Source organism: Vidua chalybeata, chromosome 15 (assembly GCF_026979565.1).
Source record: "Vidua chalybeata isolate OUT-0048 chromosome 15, bVidCha1 merged haplotype, whole genome shotgun sequence".
Lineage (NCBI taxonomy): Eukaryota > Metazoa > Chordata > Aves > Passeriformes > Viduidae > Vidua > Vidua chalybeata.
The window spans coordinates 11,383,482-11,404,672 of record NC_071544.1 but is presented as its reverse complement, the minus strand read 5'-3'; the positions used below and the strand labels follow the sequence as shown (position 1 = coordinate 11,404,672).

General features: G+C 41.2%; 2 protein-coding genes across 5 annotated transcripts in view; one reads left to right on the top strand and one right to left on the bottom strand.

The window, feature by feature from the left end:
- Nucleotides 1–109: 109 nt before the first annotated feature.
- Nucleotides 110–15,299, bottom strand: RUFY1 (RUN and FYVE domain containing 1). Of its 4 annotated transcripts, none has more exons than XM_053956229.1 (18): nucleotides 15,001–15,298; nucleotides 10,145–10,318; nucleotides 9,707–9,824; nucleotides 8,960–9,061; nucleotides 8,518–8,641; nucleotides 8,060–8,118; nucleotides 7,264–7,329; nucleotides 6,581–6,650; nucleotides 6,031–6,132; nucleotides 5,474–5,590; nucleotides 4,982–5,149; nucleotides 4,141–4,238; nucleotides 3,594–3,713; nucleotides 2,672–2,801; nucleotides 2,155–2,249; nucleotides 1,665–1,713; nucleotides 1,416–1,493; nucleotides 110–337 (listed from the first exon to the last, which is right to left on the bottom strand). In XM_053956229.1, exons 1-18 carry the CDS (start codon nucleotides 15,266–15,268, stop codon nucleotides 257–259), a joined length of 2,019 nt encoding a protein of 672 aa, XP_053812204.1. In that variant the 5' UTR covers nucleotides 15,269–15,298; the 3' UTR covers nucleotides 110–256. The 4 variants fall into 4 exon arrangements, with proteins under 4 accessions (XP_053812204.1, XP_053812202.1, XP_053812206.1 ...); XM_053956227.1 differs by having other exon boundaries at nucleotides 245–839; nucleotides 15,001–15,299; XM_053956231.1 differs by lacking the exon at nucleotides 15,001–15,298 and adding an exon at nucleotides 11,081–11,168 and having other exon boundaries at nucleotides 245–839.
- The window catches only part of ADAMTS2 (ADAM metallopeptidase with thrombospondin type 1 motif 2), a 240,732-nt gene continuing 230,816 nt past the window's right edge, over nucleotides 11,276–21,191 (top strand). Inside the window, exons 1-2 of the mRNA XM_053956225.1 lie at nucleotides 11,276–11,361; nucleotides 13,784–13,926. The gene's annotated coding sequence lies outside the window, so the exon portion shown is untranslated. The remainder of the gene's footprint in view (nucleotides 11,362–13,783; nucleotides 13,927–21,191) is intronic.

Sequence of the window (21,191 nt, the reverse complement as noted above, 5' to 3'; positions counted from 1 at the left end):
CAGACACATTCTGCTACCCTTAGCTTAAACCCTGGATATGCATGGCTGGAAAAACATTCTCTTCTAGGTTCTGTGACTGACAGGTGTTAAAAATTAGCACTTCACTTGCTTTCAGTTTTTGCAAAAGTCTTTATTGTGTAACTACTGCACTGTGGTCACAGCAACTTCCAGAACAAGTATAATGTGCAGATTTTGACTTCGCAGTGAACTGAAGGCACATTCATTGACACTCCTTATAAAGCTTTCTATAGACAATTCATAAATTGGCCTTTTCCTCTCTGACTGACTTAGAGCAAATACAAAACTGTACACAAGCCAGGGGAACACACAGGAGCACCTACAGTGAAGGTAAAGAAATTAAATTCATGTACAGAGAGACAATAATTTCTACAGGGATCAAATAAATGTAGAAATGCCATATACAAATTTTAATACAAATATCTATAAAAATCAGAAAAATGAATCTTAGTTTCAAATAGAACTTTTTGGGAAATTACAGTTGATATAAGCTTCTTAGTTATTTCAATTGGAGAAGCATTAGCTTGCACAATCCCTACAAATTAATTTACACTGCTCTTAGAGTGGAAATTATCAGACCAGCCAGTCCAGTCTGCTGCACAGAAGACACCTGCAATTTAGAATTAAAAAAATAATGGCTACTTTCCAATGGTGGCTCTGTCAAGGGTGGAAGAGCCTTAGGAGGAGTTAGAGGAGCACTGCTGGAGCAGCAATGTGTGACAATTATCACAGACACGGACGGGTTTTGGGTAGGATGGCAGCGCGAGTTCGTTACTGGAACAAGTGTTGCAGAAGATGTCCCCACAGTTTCTGCAGTGATGCTACAAAAAAAGGTCAATGAGCACAGCTGCCTAAAAACTGCATCAGGAAGAGAGAAGTCAGGCCTTGGCAACTGTGTCCAAGTCCACCGAGTCCCTCCACTTCCACCAAGCCCAGCCCTCCCAGCAGCACTTCCTCCTGTGCAGGGCCGAGCACAGGGCTCGATCCCAGCGCAGCCGCCCTCCCTCCGCGGCCAGGAGCCGCACCCGCCCCGGCTCGGGGACAGCCGGGAGCAGGAGCCGGAGCGTGCGGGGGCCTGGCTGCGCAGGGAGGGCTGTGCAGGCAGAGGCTGCACTGGCCCGCCTGCGGCTGCCGGCTCCCCGCTGTCCCACACCGCGGCCGGGCACCGAGCGGTGCCTGCTCAGCTGGGAAGGGAGCCTGAACGCAGCCACGGCAGCTCTCCACCAGAGCTCCGAAGCAGGGGGCAGTACTACTTTTTGGGTGGTAAATGCCAAATTATTTATCATGCCAGCAAGATTCGGAATAGAACAGGTTCAGTCTTCCCTAGCAAGGTATGCAACAGCACCACTTCTGTTTTCCATGGATTATTTAAAAATAATCAGCTGAACGACATTTACCTTCCTTCTTGAGATGGAAAATTCCTTTTTACATTGCTTGCAGTGGGTTGCTTCATCATCCTTCAGCCACGTATGACCCTGTAAAATTGGTATGAAAACCATGCTGGAGATACAAATAAACTTATAGGTGTTTTACCAACGTTGCTGGTACTTTTTCAAAAGTACCTTTTAGAGCAGAATAACCACGGTGAAATTTGAAGGTGTTAAATGAAATTAATATGCTTAGTCAAAATATCCACGAGAAAGTACCTTTAGTGCTTTATTTACTTCTTTAATGTCTTCCATCTTCAGCTTCGATCTGGAAAAAAGAAATTATGCTCTGCATGACTTTTTATTTAGTTGTGTTTGGTTTTCCCTGCCATTCCACTGTCGAGCCACTGAACCCAAACCCCAGTTCTTCAGTCAGCTCCCTGTTACCAATCAACCACTCACTATCACCAGGAAACTTTGTCAACTCAGGGTTTGCCTCTTTTTCCGTATAAACAGAAGAATGTAGGAAAAGCACAGTTCCACTACAAGAACTAAACATTTCCTTTAATGTTTCCTCTCAGCCAGCTCACTCTGACAAGATCCTCCCTCACTTTCATTTCATGGCTCTTTAGTTTCTCATACATAGTAATTGCCTACTAAAATTCTCACATCAATTGATTTTTATAAGTAAATGAGGTTTAAAATTCTCGGTATTAGTCTGATACTTCACCTTACATCACTTACAGGAGTTCTGTTCTCTAGAACTTACTGGCTGAGATGAAGTCCCATTTCTTGAAGAGCTTGCTCCTGCTCCTCACGGACCTTCTTCAGCTGCTGCTTCTCATCTTGCAGTTTTCTCAGCTCCTATGAAATCAAGCACAAAATCAAGTTTCTTGTGCACTGCTTGACCTATAACCTCAATTAGTCTACCCAAACAACCCAAGCAGTTTACAAGAATCAGCTCCTTTGCAAATTCCCTTGTTTCTAAGGCTTGATTTTTAAAATTACATGGTGGAACTACCCACAGGTTCTGCACAAACAGTGGAATAATTTAACCATATTTACCAAGAAAAGGAAGATTTTCAGGCTTTGAACATCTTCAACATAGCTAGAAAATGGCAGTCCTGTGCCAACACAGGAGCACACACAGACAGGTACAGGTGCACAACTGTGTCCTCAGAAACTGCTCCCTATGTGGCAGCAAATCCTCTTCAGGTTAACAAGAATGTTCATGCTTAAAAAATAAATCACATTCAGTTGTTCTGAATGCTTGAAACTGTGCATACCTTTTTCAGTCCTTCCATCTGTTGCAATTCTGTTTTAAGCAGAGTGGTTGCATCCTTCTCTTGGTGCAGTTCTTTTTGCAAAGTTTGTCTCTGTTCCTTTTCGGATTTTAACTCCTTTTCCAGAGTGGAGCTATTTAAAAATAATTCATTCTAAAAAAAAACCTATAGCAGAAGAATATCCTATAGCACATAAGGATAGCAACAGTGTGAGAAGTAGAAATCTTGTCCAAAAGAGGGCAAAACTAGAGTGGTGTTCTGGGAGAGGAAAGAATAGGCAGCAGACATCTAAAATGTTAACACTGTTAACACTTAACATATGTTAACATTTTCAGGTCACAGAAAGCAAACAGCAATGAAGGGCTAGAAGAAAACCAACCAACCAAGAGACCCCCAAAGAAACCAATCCCCACGAGTTAATATTTTACTACTTGTGTTTAAACTGTCATGTTTAGAAGGGACACTCTACCCTGCAGTCTGAACAGTGAAAGAAGATTTTTCTATCGGTTTTAGAAATCTTTAGAGGATTAACATTCCCTAAGAAAACACCCATAAATCCCTTCAAAAATCCCAGTCCCTTTGGATGACAGTCAGTTGTATGCTCAGCCTACAATCATGAATATACCTATCTCCTGATTTATTAAAAAAGCAATTGAAAGCTCCATTGCTAGTTAGAATGGGCAGATTTCTTGCTGTCACTCTGTGTTCTAAATTAGATGTTCTGGAAAAAACATGTCAAAATCATGATGCTAACTGCATATTGTACAGAAGTGTTGTGCTTCCCTGGGTTCTGTATATGTCTATCAGTGCTGAAGCCAACAGAATTTCAAACTCACCCCCTTCTTAGACCTGAGTATAAAAGGAGTAGAAAACACTTCTTAAAGAAATGGCAAAGGGAAGGAAAACACCTGCTCAGATTAAATACCATTTGCTGTCCAGCTGGGCCATCTGCTGCCGACATGAGTTGAGCCTCCCAGCCAGCTCTTGCTTCATCTTATTGCACCGTTCCTCAGCTGCCTGCCTGGCCTTCTCTGCCTGCTGCAGCCTGCACGGGAAGGAACCCAGACATTTGTTTTTGATTCACTCCTTCCCTGCACCCTCTCACCCTCTTGTTTTAGAGTTACCACAGGGATCTCTATAAAAGCTTGAACTGAAAATGCTAGTGGAGAAACAGACTTTCGAAAGCAGTTTCTGAAAAAGACCCAAAAGCAAAGTCACACCTGTTCTTAAAGTGAAGTTAACATGTTTTTCAACAGCCTGAGCTATGGTTTTTCCAGTGGGTCAGTTATGGGCATGTGTGCCTGGGAAGAGAGAACAGCAAGTGCAGAGGGATGAAGAGGAGAAAGCAAAAAACTCATGCTGGCACACAGGCCCAAATGTCTATGGGGCATATGGAAGATCACCCTGTAAATGTTTATATTGGAAACTTTCAACTGACTTCAATGTTGATTTTCTGATCTTGCAATTATTACCTCTCTTCCATTTGTTTCATAGAGGACATCATCTCATTTGTTTTTCCTTCAAAAGAGGATATTGCTTCTGTTTTCTGTTGTAATGAACACTCTGCATTCTGTAGAAAATAGTGAACAGTGTTTAAAGTCTGCCACCAGATAAAGAATGTTCAACTTGCTAAAGGCCATGCTTGGGTCTGACAGGAATGTGCAAACAAAATGCTGATAATTCCAGAGCAGACATTGCTCCAATTGTTTTGTTATAACCTTAGAAAAAACCCAAACCACCTTAACTATGTTTTGGCCTATGAGATCAGCTACAAGCCAAAAATGTTCTCTTCAGAAAAAGCCTGAAGAAATAAAACCAGATTAAATTGACAGGCTAAGAATACCAGTGATGATTTGAATGTAACAACTGCACTCAGTGGGCATGGAATGAGGAAGCAAAAAAAAAAAAAAAAACCCAAATAAATACTGCTTTCAAAAGTAAAGGAACACCTCAGCACTGGGGTTTCGCTGACTTGCAAGTGTCTGGGAAGGAGGCAGGGACCTGGGTAAAGCCTGAACAGGCACCAAGATACAGGCCATAAAAATTGAAAGAAATCCCCTCTGGATTTCTGGCACCAGGTGTGGGAGAGGAAGGCTTGCTGAACTCTTACTTCATGCATGGAGAGGCTAGTTAAACTTTTGTTTCATTAATGGAAACAAGCTCTGTATATTTTGTGTGAGCACTGCTACACCATGGCTTCCTTGTAGAAATGCCTATCATACAGTTTTGTTCAACTGAAAAAAATTATGTAAAACCACAACCCACCCAAACAAGAGAAACCCCACAAAACCATCCCCAGCCCCCTGTACATACCTGGGATTTGTGAAACATCTGCAAGTTAATGGCCTTCACTTCTTCTAACTGTTGGCGAAGGGCAACTAAAGTGTCTTGTTTTTCATGAGTATCTTTTTCCAGAAGTTTCATGGCAATTTCCATTTCTGTTTTCATTCCAATTTGTAGCTCCAACTCTTTCTCTAGTTCCTTATAAAGACATTTCCTAGTTACTGCTACGTAGCCATAGGTCAGGGATAAACCCCAGACAACCCCATACACAAACTACATCTCTGCTATAACAATATCAGTGGTTTCTTAAAAAGAGGCCTTTTATTTCCAACATTCCAAAAGCCCCAATTCCCAGTACCTTACAGACAGTGTTAATGACCAATGACCAGCATCTTGCTTGCAATTGTTCTATGAATTCTGAACAGCTGCAAAAGATGCACAGCTGTCATCTTGTATTTGTAATGTTACCATAGGCTGAATTCTGTGAATTTCACTTCACTTTCTATAATTAAGTTTCCTTACCAGCCTGATTTTTTTTTCTTCTTTCAACTGCTTCCAAACATCACTGTACATTTCATCAAGGCCCTGGCGAGACTGCTTGTATGTATCCAATTCTACTTTTGTATCCTCTTTTGTTACCTACAAAAAACATCAGTTGCATAAGGTCACAAAGTATTGAAATTATTTCTTTAATTCTTGTGTGTAACACAGTATTTCAATGTGCTATTTCAAATAACATCCTAGTGTTTAACAATCAATGACCTGGCAAACATTAATAAGCTGAAATTTTAAAGATACAATAATGATAAAAATACTTTAATACTTTACTCTTTTTACTTTAATACTTCTAACACTTTGAATTTGTTCTTCCTTCTGCATGTGTATTTTTGGGTGTGTAGTAAAGAACAGTAAAATCTAATGCCTGAGCATAGAATAGCCAAACCCAGTGACCTCCATAGCAACGTGCTCAACTGTGCTGAGCATTCCAGTGCACAGTGGGCTCGGGAGAACTCAACACAGCTGATCAAAAGAGATCACTTATTTTAAGGATCCTCATAATCTCTAAATAGGTGTCCCACCTCTACACTTTTTTCACTCCGTTCACGAATTAATTCATTCTGTTGTTTTAGCTGCTGCTGCTCTTCCTGAAGGGATCCAATTCTGTCGGTAGCTGCTGCAAGCTGTGTGAAGAGAACAGATCTATATTTAATCACTATGCAATCAATGCAGCATCTGGAGCAATTCTGAAGTCAGTAGCTCAGTCTCTGCAGCAGCTGTGCTGCTCACTTTCCCTTTTGCTCTCCCCAGGAGCTGCCTGACCCTTCTGCAGCCATACCCACTGTGACCCAAAATTAATGTGCCCAATTTATTCACCAACTTCTGCTTCACACCCTCATCAATTATTTTTAAATATTAACTCAGCAAAGAAATGCACCATAGTGTAAAAGGTTAAAATCCACCCTGGATCTGTGGTATGAACTAGAAGTCACACCAACCCATGCCAGTCTGTCCAGTCCCCACAGCTCACCAGTATCTACTCAAATATTTTAGGGGTAAGGTACAGTCTTAGGGAGTTTTGTCTCTGATGGAAGAGAGCTGTGAGAAATATTTAACAAACCAGATACAAACCTCTTCCTGGAGTTTTGAATTGGTCTTTTCTAAACAGTCTATTTTGTTCTGGAGATCTGCAACCGTGCAACTGCAGCAAGGAAGAGAGATGCATAAAAAACAATAAATGAAGTGTCAATGTTCAACTTTTACTCCTATTCTCAAGAGTATTTTTACCATCTTGCATTTGTTAACAATGAAGTACTTTGGTGAGCTGGGGAAAAACTCTGAGGAAGAACAACTGTCCCTCTCAAGCACTGAGAGGACCATGTCCTTCTGCTGGCAGCCTTGTTCTGGCTTAGCTTTCACAGTCCTAACACCTCCCCCGCTCAAGAGAGTAAGGGAGGCTTGCTTGTACCACTGAGCAACCTATGGGGGAAGAGTAGAGACTCTTTCTCCAAGGAACGAATTTCCAGATGCAGTTGCTATAGTTTCTCTTGAAAAAAACAGTTCCAAAATGTTCTGTTAATCACTCAAAAAAAAAAACCTATCACACTATTAAAAGTAAACTATTGTTTTCCATATTGCATGTACCCGCAGAAGAGTAGGACTACAAAATGAAACTAAGATTTTTGGGAAATAATCAGAAAAGGCATTTCAACATCAAACAAAATCTACAAGACTGGCAGCAGAGACATTCAAAGTCATGCTGGAAAAGCTAAATAGGACAAGTGTTTGTATAGGAGAATAGATGAATATCCCACCTTAGATGTCGGTTCAGTTCTTCCACATAATGCTTCTGGTCAAGGACAGCTGTAATCCCTCCATCTCTAGTTGTAAAAGTGAGAATGTATTGATTGAGAAGAAACTCTTTCATTCTAAAGTGCTATTCTGTACTGGGCTTTCAGCATAGACTTGCAAACAGAGCTAAAATATTTTATCCTTTCCTTACAAAAATACTTGTGTCTGAGCTGGATCAGAAGCACCAGGGAGGTGAAGCAGCTGCTTGGCTGCTTCTCAGCAGCTCCACAGTGAAGTGCTCTGAAGTGACAGAAGCACATAAAATATGAAGATCCCTTCATTTGCTACAGGTCTTAGAAGATCTTAGAAGACCTGATCTATGCTGCTAACTTCAGTCTCAAATCTAATATTTCACTTAAAATTATATTTTTCCTCCATAACTGATCTCTCCCCTAAAGACAGCTACTTAGTTGAGAGGGTTCCTGAAACTGTGCTTAGAAACAAAGCAGTGAGTTGGCAATGGGTGACTTGGCAAATCACCTCTTCTAAAACCAAATAAAACCACAATCTAATATTTTATGTACTTTTAATTTGGTCCCAGCTCAAGACTCAAACTCTCCAAATTGTTGTTAAAACTACCACAAATTCAGTCTCTGAAAGATATTACTTTTATTTAGGTAACAAAATCTGGTTTGGGTTCTCCTTTTTGGATGATTAATAGTTTGAAGTCTCCAGGACTCCCATCCTCCCACAGATGGTCTGCCAGGTTTGTTCTATAAAAATGGTAATGATTTAGAATTATTAATTCACCATACATACTGTTTGCTATCACTGTCCTGTGTTTCCTTAAGGTACAAGGAAAAATCAATCACTCCAACCTGAAAAATATATTTAAGCTATTAACACACCTTCACAGTGCAATTATGTGTAGAAGCAGGCATTACTGTATATTTGGTAAGTGATAAAAATCTGAAGTTGAGATTTAGAGAGACAAATAATACCTATATTCTTCCTAGCTGATGCAAGCATACAAGCTAGCATTTGTCATAAAATCCTCAAAGTAACCATATTATGTATGAACAGTTTCCTTGCAGTTATTAGTTTTGACAGCACTTCCATAAACTGCTACTTATGTACTTTCTTTTAATTCACTGAGGGAAACACAACAAACTTCAACACAGGCCAAATCTGGACCCATCTCAATAAAGTATTTATAGATGTACTTAATTCTACTAGAATCCTATACCAACTGATCCTATTTAAGCTTTAATCTTCACCTGGGAATCCAAGTCTTCTCCTTTCAAGCAGAGGTTTGCATCAATAACATTCAGTCCAACCAGCAGACCCACAATAACTGCTCCTTCCTCCTCCATCATCAATGCATCAGGTTCATAAAATTCACTGGAACAAACAGTATAAGGCATCACTGCACATCAAACAGTTATAATGGCACTTCCATCACTGAAATCATGTAAACAATAATGCAGCCTTTACAAAACTCAGCTGAGTTCTCACTCATTTATCACATAAGGCAAAAGATTTAGAACTCTCTCAGAAAATACTCTGCAAGTTCCTTTGTAGATTCACTGCAAAAACAATTAACCACTTGCTCTGCAGGCTGCAAGAACAAGCTTAAACTGGTCAATTAATGACTCTCCCTGGAGCCACAGAAGTGTCAATGATTCAGGAATATTCAGGAATACACGTCTGTGCTCTTACCTTAACAGATGCTTATGGTCCAGGAGTACTTTGAGATAATCTGCCAGTTTCTTTTGCATGAGTGCTAGATAAAGCCAAGCCCTCCCTCTGCCCACAGCAGTCCTAAAATGATAAAATGCATGTTTTGGTAAAACCAAGGTGTTTTATTAACCAGATTTGTGCAATTCAAAATTCTCAGTTTACAAAGTGAGGGGAAGGACATTATTTAATAAAAAACAAGAACAAATCTCTGGGGAAATGAACCTTTGTCTCCAGAACACAAGAACATTTAAGTATATCCCTTTCTTCAGGGAAAGTATATTGTAAAGTCTTCTTAATTTGAAAACCCATACATATTGTCAACTACCACCATAATCCAACCATTAATACATCCTAGTATTAAAATCAAGTCTATCTTAATCATCCTCAATCACTCAAATCAAATACTATCAGCACACGCACAAAATGACATAAAATCATGAAAGTGGGGGAAAGAAGAGGAAAAAAAATACCTGTGAATACTTTAGTTATTTTTAGCAAGGTTATAAAAGTTTCCAAATGCTGTTTTCAATATGATAGCATTGTTTGAGTCAGAAACTCTGAATATTTTGAGATATTCTCCTTATCTCTTGGAGAAGTCAATGCCTCCTACACACCCTATTTTTTTCTTTGAGAACAAGAGCTTGTTAAGAAAGCCAAGAGACAACATGAAGGATTCCTTTTCCCAGCAGTATGAGCAAAATGCATCATCCCCAACAATTAACTTACTTCAACTCTGGCAGATTTTTAACACTAGTTGCTATATCTGATGCTTCAGGACAAAGTTTTTCCACTAGCTCCAAAGGACCAAAAAACGATTTGTTCTGTCCAATAAAAGTCTTCTTCACTAAAGGGAGCATACAGAGAGATTTGTGAGGAAAAATGACAGGCTTCCAACTCCAGAATTTTAGACAAAGTTAATTTGTTACTTTGTTTTACCAGCTTATAACATGTCTATGGAAAGGGGGCATTAAAAATACTCTGACAGTTTAGGAGGCACAAAATACAGGGTGTACAAGGGTAACCACATAGTTATATCTGTATTACTGATTGGCATCGTATATTAACAGAACTAATAACGTCATTCAGAAGTCAAGCTGGAGCCACAGCAGGACATGACAGAGACTCCTTGAGCTGCCTCTCCTCAGCCTGGCAGCCAGTGCCCACCTTTGAGCCCGTGCTTGAGGCAGTGCTCCAGCACCACGAAGAACTGCTGCAGTGGTGGGAAGTCGGAGTCCAGGGTCCGGCCCAGGCTCAGGGCTGACTGGATGAGGATTTTGATGCTGAGCTTCATCATGTTCATGAGGTTGGCACGCTCCTCCATGGTGTGACACCGTGTACCTGGGGGCACATGGGTGGGGAAAGGAAAGCTGCTTCACAGTCTCAGAATCAAATAGGCTGGAAAAGACCTCTGAGATCATCGAGTCAAATGTATGATCAAACTAGGCCAGGGCACTGAGTACCATATCCAGTTTTTCTTTAAACAGCTCCAGGGACAGTGACTCCACCACCTCCCTGGGCTGCCCCTTTCAATGTATAATCAGTCACCTTTCTGTGTATAATGTAATGTATAATCTTCACCTTCTGTGAAGAAATACTTCTAATGTCCAACCTAAACCTCGCCTGGTGCAGTGTAAGATTATATCCCCGTATCTTATCACTGGTTGCCTGGGAGAAGAGCCTGATCTCCCCCTGGCTACAGCCTCCTGTCAGGGACTTGTAGACAGTGATAAGGCCACCCCTGAGCCTCCTTTTCTCCAGACTAAACACCCCCCACTCCCTCAGTCGCTCCTCATGGGACCTGTGCTCCAGAACCTTCCCCAGCTCTGCTGCCCTTCTCTGGGCCCGCTGCAGCCCCTCAATGCCCTTTCTGAATTGAGGGGCCCCGAACTGATCACAGCACTCGAGGTGTGGCCTCCGCAGCGCCGAGTACCTGGGCAGAATCTGCACGGAGACGCTGCGCAGCTTTTAATGACCCCGCGCCGCGGTGCCCCCGCTGGGCCTCCATCCTGCGGCGGGGGCGAGCTGGGTAAACCCCCCCTCAGCGCCGCGCCCGGCCCCCGGGGGGAACACGGCCCCAGCCCCGGCCCGCGGGGTCCGTACCTGAGCGGCGGGGCCGGGCCGGGGGCGCCGGGGCTGAGGGACCGCCGCCCCCGCGTTACCACGGCTACAGCGCGCGCGGCGGGGCCGGGGGCGGGCCCGCCGCCATCTTAGAGCCGTGTGAGGGGCGCGGGGCGGGCTCGGCCCGGCCGGGGCGTGTTGCAAAATGTGGAATGATGTACAGATTTACTTAAGAAAGGATGTTTCTCGACCTTTGTACAATTTCAAGCCTAAGCAACAATAAGGGCGATTTAACCCGTGAAACATCAGCTAACAAGCAAGCTGTAAGTGACGCCCAGGTGTTACAAAGGCGAATCTCTGGTCGGTAGAATTACCTTGTTAAGGTTTAGGGCTGGACATGCTTCAGTGACCTCAGGCCTAGGGGAGGTTAATAAAAGGATGTAGCACTGATAGTGGACGCAAAGGATTCAGAATTTATGCGCCGCAGGGACGGCCTGAAGCTGAGTCAGGGGAGGTTTAGGCTGAGATCAGGAAAAGGTTCCTCACCCAGAGGGTGGTTGGGCGCTGGAATGGGCTCCTCCCTCATGGCAGTGGTAACAGCACCAAGCCTGACAGAGCTCAAGGAGCAGTTGTACAACACTTTCAGACACATGGTGTGACTCTTGGGGATGGTCCTGTACAGGGCTAGGAGCTGGACAATGATCCTAGTAGGTCCCTTCCAATCCAGCATATTCTATGATTTTATGACATTTGGCAGAACCCCCAATATAAGGGAGAAACTCATAAAACCAACGCAGCAACTGTGCTCAATCAGCTCTGACTGGGTAGAAGGTAATTCTGGCAGGGGCAGATTGTGACCACTGACCCAAGAAACTCACTGACCCAAAAGGACAGACTGACTGAGCATGGATCTCATTGACCAACAGAAGATAGAATGGTAATTAATAAGAGAACTAGGGAATTTGTATCCTATGAACATTAATGCCTAATGCCTAAAATAGTGAAAAGTTTTGGTAGTCGTGCTGGCTTTGTGGACTTGCCACCCAGCCCCCTTTCTGTGCAAAACTGTAAATAAACCAAATCCCTCCACTCTGTGCATGGATTGGCCTCTTGCAGACCAAGTAAAAGAACCTGTTTTGGGACAACAGGGGGAGTGGGACCAGGACCACCTCCCTTGCTTCTTAAGGCACCTACAGGCTCTGACAGGAGCTGCCAACCACAGCCCCGTGGCCACCAAAATCAGGTTTTAAGCCACTGCTGTTTCAGTAGGACAGTCTTGCTATCACCTGTGGGTCACACATGGCTCCACTCTGCAGAAAAAGCAGTGGCAGAAGCTCCAGCCCTGTGTCAGTCACACTTAAGATGGTCAACAATGTTTTCAAGATCGTGCAAAAGTCTCTCCAGTGTTTTCCTTTCTGTGCACACAATGTTAATTTAGGGTTAAAAATGAGCAAAACTCCTCTTTGTATCAGAAGAGGGAAAACAGAGTCATTCTAATCTAACTGACCTTAATAAGCACAGTACACAAAATGCTGTCATCTCTGCATGCTACTCTATAGTTCATTGCATATATACTATATATATACTATACAATAGTATATATAGTATATAATCAATATACATTATATTCTAGATATACACATATATAGAAGGAGTATACTGTATATTGCCTATAGCCAATGGATGCTTCAAAACTGTATATAATGTGTTGACATGAGGATTAAAAGCACCATAATATTTAGAATTTTTATCTCAATATTGTCAGGTTACACATTAGGAACAGAAAAAAAAAGCTGCACAAACAAAATCCAGTGAGTTTTTTGGGGGCGTTTCAAAGCAATGCTAACCACTTTGATGGCTTTTTGAATTTGAATTTTTACTTACCAGGAATACTTTGCCTCTACACCTTGCTACACCTTGCTCACCTTACACATAGTACCCACAAGACTTAAAAAAATAAAATAACATGAACAAAATATTCTTTATGAAAACACTTTTAAACTATAATATCAGTTTGCATTAAGTTAAATTACTTGAACAATATTTTTAGACTGTTGCAAATTTACACAGTCAAGTACATCTTTTGCAAAACTGTGCAGGTTGGTACATGCAAAATAAACAGGTATTAGACACACTACCAAAGCCAAGCTTTAAAGATTAGGAATCAGGTTACCCCAGTGCAAAAGATCAGAGATGTGATGCTGCAATCTTTAAGAATGCAGTCACACAGTTTTGTATCTTATTCAACTCAAGAGATTTGTTTCAACATCTTTTTGAAGCCACATGCCTTATTTACTGTAATTATTTGACACACTTTGAAGTCAGAAAACACTGAAACACAAAGGAAAGCTCACAGTTCTCCATCCCTTGGTCTTTGGGACTGCAAGTCTTTCTTGATTCATTTTCTTTAGATTTGAAGCTTCTGGCCTCTCTGCAAGGCAGGACACAATTTCCTCAGTAGAAGACACTGGTTTTAGGATGGGGTTTATATGTTTAGAACATGTGATCAACAGATCTGAAGTAGCAGATAGAGGTTATAAAATCTCTGGAAAAAGATTACAGCAGGCAACAAGCTCCAAGTTTTCAACAAGTGGTCTTGCAGGCCTTGGCTTATTCCTTAAACATACCTGCTTTAAATTATAATTAAGTGCTTAGTCAAAGGTAAGTAATACTGAACAGGTAGAACAGGTGCCTTAGTGCCTGTTCACATTTCATATACAAGTTATTAACTGATTTTTCTTACAGAATTTTCCATAAAACTTATCAACAAAATATCATCCAAATCCTTTGAACAATGTGGGAAGGTTGTGGTGTGTTCCCTTACTTTACATGGAAGAAACGGAAAGATTATGGTAAAAGTTCCATGAAATGTGGGAGCTTCATTTCAGGTAAGAGAATATTTTATTCCCTGCCCCTTGCCAAATGCCATGTGCTGTTTTCAATTACATCTATCCACAGCATTATTCCAAAAGCAAACAAAGAAACTGGGATACTCTGCACTTTGTCAGGTTAGATCCCAGGTGCGCAAGATGGGCACTTGGGAAACAAACCTGCGAGAAGTTTGGTGTGAGACTCTGAGATGCAGGAAAAGAAAAGAGTCTGTTTTTTCAGGACAATTAATCTTCAACTCTGACTATTCAACACTGAGGAATTTTCACAAAAAAATGAAGAAGTCCATCAGCAGTAACATTGCCCTATGCCGTCACAACTCAACGGCATGGAATTTCCCTTTGAATACTCAGTACCATTAAAAACAAAAAGGTCAGCACCAAACAGAGCAAAACTGAGCTCCAGTGCTCCAGAACAATTAAGCACCAGTCTGAGACTGGAATACAAGGCTCCAGGCCCAATTTCTGCTGCATTTGAATGGGTTTGGGTTTTTTACCCCCACATTATAAATATTGCTGAGATTTATTTTCCATATGATTCAACTAAAGCCATTTTAATTCAGTTCTAAGAGACCTGTTCCACAAATCTGCTAGATCCACAAATGCCAATGTTGAACAAAGCAGTCTGTGGTTAAACTGAAGGCATTTTTAGTGTAGTTAAAAAGTAACTTATAACAAATCTGTATCTCAGTTTGCTGGTCTAGTCTCTGACATGGAGAGTACAGAGATTCCTTCCCGGAACCAGCGGCACTCGAGGGAGGATGTGGAATTTTGAGAGATCCCTCAGTGCAGTCAGGCTTCTGAAGCTTTAAGGAGAAGGAGAAAAGGCAGCAAATAAAACAAAAGTCAATTTCTCCAAATATAAGAGTTTAGGCTTCTTCTGGTTATAATGCATTTCTTAAATCCTACATCTGTGTCACTTGTTTAATTTTACTTCAATACAAAACTGCAGCATCTTAAAAAAAGAAATTCAAAGTAACACCCATGCACCACTGACACGACCCAGCAGCACTTACGGGAGCGAACTCATTTGCGCACCACAAAAGCGAGTTTACTAAAGAAGCGGAGCCGTACTTGTCTTTGCCGGGTTGTCACTGCTGCCGGGCTTGGACACCAATCCCACCAGGGATGCGGACTTCAGGGCGCTGCCATAGCTCAGCGCCAAGTTTTCCGAGGCTTTCCTGGCCAGAGACAAGATCGGAGCAGACCACCGCGCTTCCTCCGGTTTCGCCTTCTCCTCGTTCCTCAGCTCGGCCGCGTCAGGGAGCTGTTTTTTGTCAATAATCTCAAAGTCTTCCTCCTTTCCCGCGGCGGGCGCGGCGCCGCGCTCCCCGGCAGCCATCTTGGCCGGGTCACATGACCGCGGCTCGGGAGCCGCCCCCGCCCCGGGTGAGGGGCAGGAACCGGGCGGGCTCCGGGGGCTGGGGCAGGACCGGGGGCCGGGAAGGAACCGGGGGCCAGGGCAGGTCCCGGGAACCAGGCCAGATCCCGGAGGCAGCGTCAAACACCTGCACACAGAGGCAGGGCTGTAAGGCAGGCCTGGTCAGGACAGAACACTTCGCTTGGTGTTCACAGTGGAAGATGAAGAGTTTATCTTTGAACAACTTAGGAAAGGAACAAAAAGTACAGGTTTTTACTGCTGTCTGTGTCCCCAGACATAATTTTCAATAAAAAAATTAATGTGTTTTGACGTCTCAGATTTACACAGTAAAATTGTGACAGCTTAACGAGGTCTCTATTACTCTGCCTTGTGAATCACGTCGTTGTGATTTAAAGTGGAGGATTGGTATGACAGGTGCACTGCTGTGAAAAGTCACTGACATGGAAACACAACTACACAGTAAAGCCACTTCATTAGTGTGCATGGGCTGGGTTTGGTAGAAAAATATATCATGAAGGGGAACTGAAATTACCCCACTATGAAAATTTGATCTTGCTGTGTGCCTCAAATATTGATGTAGCCTACTGATGTATGGCTTGTTAACTGTTTTTCCATGCAGCAGCTGCGTGTGCTTGAGATATGTCACTCGTCTAGTCACGAGGTAGTAGATGCTGTGTAGGAGCTTTTTATGCTACATAGAGGGAAGTCTTTTGGGTGATTTTTTTTTTTTTTTTTTTAAAGAAAGAAATAGGAGAAGGAGGTTAGAATAGGAGAGTTGAAGGTCAATTTCTTTAGTCTTGTAGCAATATAAATCTTCAGGTCTGTATATGTATTTTTTTCTTAATATAAGCTACTTTATGATCGAGTCTGTCTTCTTGGCTTCTTAGACACTGAAAATTTAAGAACTTGTTTTGCACAATGCACACGGAAGCTCTTGTATTTTTGTTGCCAATTCAGCGATCAGCAGCCTCTTATTCACCCATGATTCAGATGAGCTAAGTATAGGCTTTAAGCTACTTTTGCTGAAGGCTGCTGGAGTTAAGTTCTGCTCCATCTTGTGGTCTCCAGCAGTATTGGGCTATTCGTAAGGAAATAGCTCAGCTCTGTAGGTTGCTGTCTTGCCATTGAATATATGAATATACCTCTTGACAGGAGTGAGACTTGGAAGTGATTTTCTGCCTTCCATTAACTGCCCCATATTAGAGTCAGGGTGGAGAAGGTAGTCTTGACTAGAAGCAGAATTCTAAGCATTAAAATAATATCTTTTTCCCTAATGCATCTGAAGAATAGGGCATAAAAGTTTTGTGACTGAGAACGTAAGAGTTAATCAAGGCTCCTCTTTACCTCATTATGTTACTCCCTTAAGATAACGATGCCTCAGACTCCTCTTTACAGCCTTACAACGAGCTATTTTGTAAAAATACGAAGTGAAGCTATCACATAGTTGTGATCATCTTTTCTTATGTTACTATTAAAGAAACATTTGACAATTTTATTTCAAGTGTCTGATGAGGAAAAGTTATACTGTGCATAATAAATGTGCTCAAACTTTTGCTACACATGATTTAATTGTTTCACTTACTACTGTTTGGTCAAAATTACTTAATCAGTCACTGATTGCTTTAAATGCCCTCTGTCCTCACACTTTTTATTTTAAAGCAAGCAAGAAGTTTTGTGACATTGTAAGGGAGCCCTAAGTTAAAGAGATTTGTTTTGTTTACAAAGTACAATTTCCTAAGGAGTCATTTGTGGCAACCAAGGAGAGTGAAGTTAATACAGAATACAGCTTTAAGCACATTAAATGAAAAATGAAAAAACTCAAAACCAAAAGTGATGTAACTTTGGTTTCAGTTCACTGATTTTTCAGGGAGGGGCACTATGCACGAATAACTTTGATTACTTTTAGCTTGGAGATCAGGCTTGTTTTGGTCTTCTGGAGATGATGGTATTTCACCACTCTTCTTTTTGCAGACCACTGATCCAGCTCTTGCTACTTTTGTGAAGATGAACAATATTTTCTTTTGAAAGCCCATTTTTGTGGCTAGTTTTGGTCTGCCATAAATGTTCGTTCTGTGTAATCACAAAAGCACTTAAAATGGTTCGGGCTCATTGAAAATTTAGGGGACTAAGTGACCCACTTACTACTTTTTGCTTTAACCCTAGAAATCACGGTGTTTCTAAGGAAAAAATACCATTATGAAGCTGAAATAAGTAAAGTTCTGTTCTTTTGTCATGTAGATCTTGCATAGCCTTGTTTGGTTTTACTGACTTCCTCTTCTCTGTCTTCTTATGTGACAGGATAAAAACTCACTTTTTAAATACTTAAAAAATAATGAATTCAAAGTATAGAAAAAGATTATTCTGGAAGAATTCCTATTTTAATCAGGAAATTGTACAGGAAATTTAATACAACGTCTGGCTAGCAGAATGAAAGAGAATTAATTTTAGAATAGGAGAAACAAAATTTTTATTCAATGATACTTAGCAAGACAGTTTCTTTGGCTAATTCCTGTTTATCTTAGATTTATTGGTTTTTTGGGGGGTAATGTTTTAAGGAACTTTTTTTTGCCATTTAACATTTCGAATTAGTCACACACTGTAAATATTTTAAACCAGCAAAATACCACCGTGTGTTAAAGGGTAAACTTTTGTGATTAGCTGTTATTTATACTTTGCATTCCTGTAACTTTTTCAGTCAGCAAAACAGATTATATTGCAAATGATCCAGTTGAGTTTTTGACCTTTGGTCAAAACTGGCTGTTGGGAATAAATAACCAAGAGTAGCTGTAGTTGGGAATAACATAAAACCCCTCAAATGGTGTGTCGTGTTTGACAGCACATTATAGAAGTTTTACAGAGCAATACAAATCACAGTGTTTGTTGAGAATTCAGTGGTTGCTGAGTAGAGCTGCATCCACAAGTCCTGAGCCACCACTTTGTGTGAGCAGGATAAGAAGCTGTGCATGGACACAGTGCAGCCATCCAGAGTCACCTCCCAGTGACTGCAGCAGCGTCAAAGAGCAATAAAATGTTCCTTGTACTCTTCTCTCTCTCCCCATTCCCCAAACCACTGAAACATTCTTCCCTCTGGCTACTGGGGTGAGTGAGTGCCATTTGAGGAAAAATGGCATTAGGAAATGATAACGTTTCCTTTGGGACATCATCAAAAAAAACCCCAAACCCTCAACAATTTCCATGTCCATGAATGAATTCCTCCCTTATAACAGTGATTAAGTAATTAGAGACAAAAGTTTTAGCTGCTGTTCTACCTCCAATGCAGCTAATTAGTTAAGATACTTTCCTATCACTTCTAATCAAAAAGGGGTTTGAAGAAAACCAAACTTCCAGTTGTGCAATTTCACCTGTATTGAGTGAAATAACTTTTTTTTTAATTTCAAAGCCACAATTTTATGCTCCCTGAGCCCTCTGCACCAGTTATTGCCATCCTTGCACAAACTCATTGACAATGGCAGAATCAGCTGTTTGAAACTTCTTTCTAAAATCATTAGCATCCCTAAGAGGACATGGAAATATTTATAGCTGGAAATGTGTGTCATTGTAGTAAATAAAGGAAAAGACAGTAAAATATGGAAGAGAAACTTGCATTGAGATGTTGGCATGGAATCAAAAGAAGAGCAGCTCACTCAGTAAAGTTTAAATCCGTTAAAACCAAACATTCACCAGATACATATTGAATGACAGTCTGAAGAAAAGTCCAGGATACTTATTGTTCTACTCTGAACTATTGCCTTGTTTTTAGAAAAAATATCTTTTAATAGGAGTGTAGTGGACTAGAATGTGGAGTATCAGAAAGAAGGTAGAAAACATACACTGATTTTTGTTTAGTTATTGAACACTTGTTGTCTCTGTAAAAAGAGGCAGGGGCAGAACTTCCCAGCAGGTGACACTATGGCACCACTTTATTCAAGAGCAGCCTCTAACGCCCAGCAAACGCCACATCCTGAGAAACTACCGGAGAGCTCCCAAGAAAAGAACCAAGCTGAGATGCTCATCTGAGCCACCCCTGAAGCTGCTCTGTGACAGTGGCTGTGCTAACAAAGACCTCGGGTGGAAAGGAGGAGATCCTTGGCTCCTTTTACAGGAGCTTCAATTTGGGACTGCTGGATGCTGACTGCTGAGTGTCCAGGAATGCTCTCTAATGGAATCATGGACCCTGTTCATGAATCAGGGTCATTTACCAGTCCTAGAGTTTCATGTGGGAATATGAAATTATTAGTATTTTACAATAGATGTTTTTCTGTTACAAGTTGTTACATACTGTTCCAAGGACTTTATGAGTAGGATTGTTTGGATAAATGGTATCATTTGGTCTGGTCTACTGACTAACTTAGAAATCAGAGCACATCTGTTTGAATACCTTAATTTCTAGACCTCAGGACCTGTGTGATTTTGGGTTACAGTTTCCTTTCCTTTCCTTTCCTTTCCTTTCCTTTCCTTTCCTTTCCTTTCCTTTCCTTTCCTTTCCTTTCCTTTCCTTTCCTTTCCTTTCCTTTCCTTTCCTTTCCTTTCCTTTCCTTTCCTTTCCTTTCCTTTCCTTTCCTTTCCTTTCCTTTCCTTTCCTTCCTTTCCTTTCCTTCCCTTCCCTTCCCTTCCTTCCCTTCCCTTCCCTTCCCTTCCCTTCCCTTCCCTTCCTTCCCTTCCCTTCCCTTCCTTCCCTTCCCTTCCCTTCCCTTCCCTTCCCTTCCCTTCCCTTCCCTTCCCTTCCCTTCCCTTCCCTTCCCTTCCCTTCCCTTCCCTTCCCTTCCCTTCCCTTCCCTTCCCTTCCTTCCCTTCCCTTCCCTTCCCTTCCCTTCCCTTCCCTTCCCTTCCCTTCCCTTCCCTTCCCTTCCCTTCCCTTCCCTTCCCTTCCCTTCCCTTCCCTTCCTTCCCTTCCCTTCCCTTCCCTTCCCTTTTCTCTTCATTCTTCCTACTATTTAATGCAGACAGTTTTGTATCAAGTACAATTTGGAAGGTTTTATAAAAGTGCTGTAAATTGACTTGACTGAGGGTCATAGGGTCAAAGGAATTATAAATATGATTACAGGCTGAATCCTAGTAAGATATGAATGCAGTATTTTTGAAATGTGCTGATATTTTTGCTACTTAAAGCAGTTTTTAACTTACGCACATGAGAATACTTATATGTGACTTAATTAGCTGAAGAAATGGGCTTATATTGTTCTATTAGTGTAACAGAAATTATGCAAATTGCAGAAGAAAATGTTGTTAGTTATTATATCAACCAATGAAATACATTATATACTCCCTAGACAAGTTTAGGAAAATACCTTTATGCTTTACAAAACCACTGTTAGTTATTTTAATCATCTGTTTCAAAAACAAATTGTGGAAGTTCATGAACATTGAATCCATTATCCATAAACTAAGGAACATTTAGGTGCTTGCATGCAGTTCTGGTGACACTGCACTCGTGCACTTGAGGGCGCAGTGTGGCACCAACTAGCTTAGGTTTCTCCACAAAGAATGAGGTCTTATGAGTGAGTCCACTTTGTAAGGTGCAGGACACAAAAAGTTGGAAAAATTGCAACAAGTAGTGTGAGAAATGCAAATCCTGGTTTTCTGCTGCCTTTGATTTTCTCATTTTCTGATTTCTCTATGAGTGACACTGCATACTAATTAGTAAGATACTTAGAGAGCTTAAACCAAAAGTGAAGTCAATAAATCTTTAGCTAGATTTTTCTTTGTTTTAAATAGAAACAATATATTCTTTCCTTTCCTTTCTCAGGGTGCTTTTCCTTGCAGATCTGTAACTTAAATTTGGTACACCACACTAAGGATAACTCCCAGACCCTTTGATTCAATAGGAATTTTTATAGGGCGAAAAAGGGAAAAAACTGTTTTACAGATGTACAAAAGCACCTTA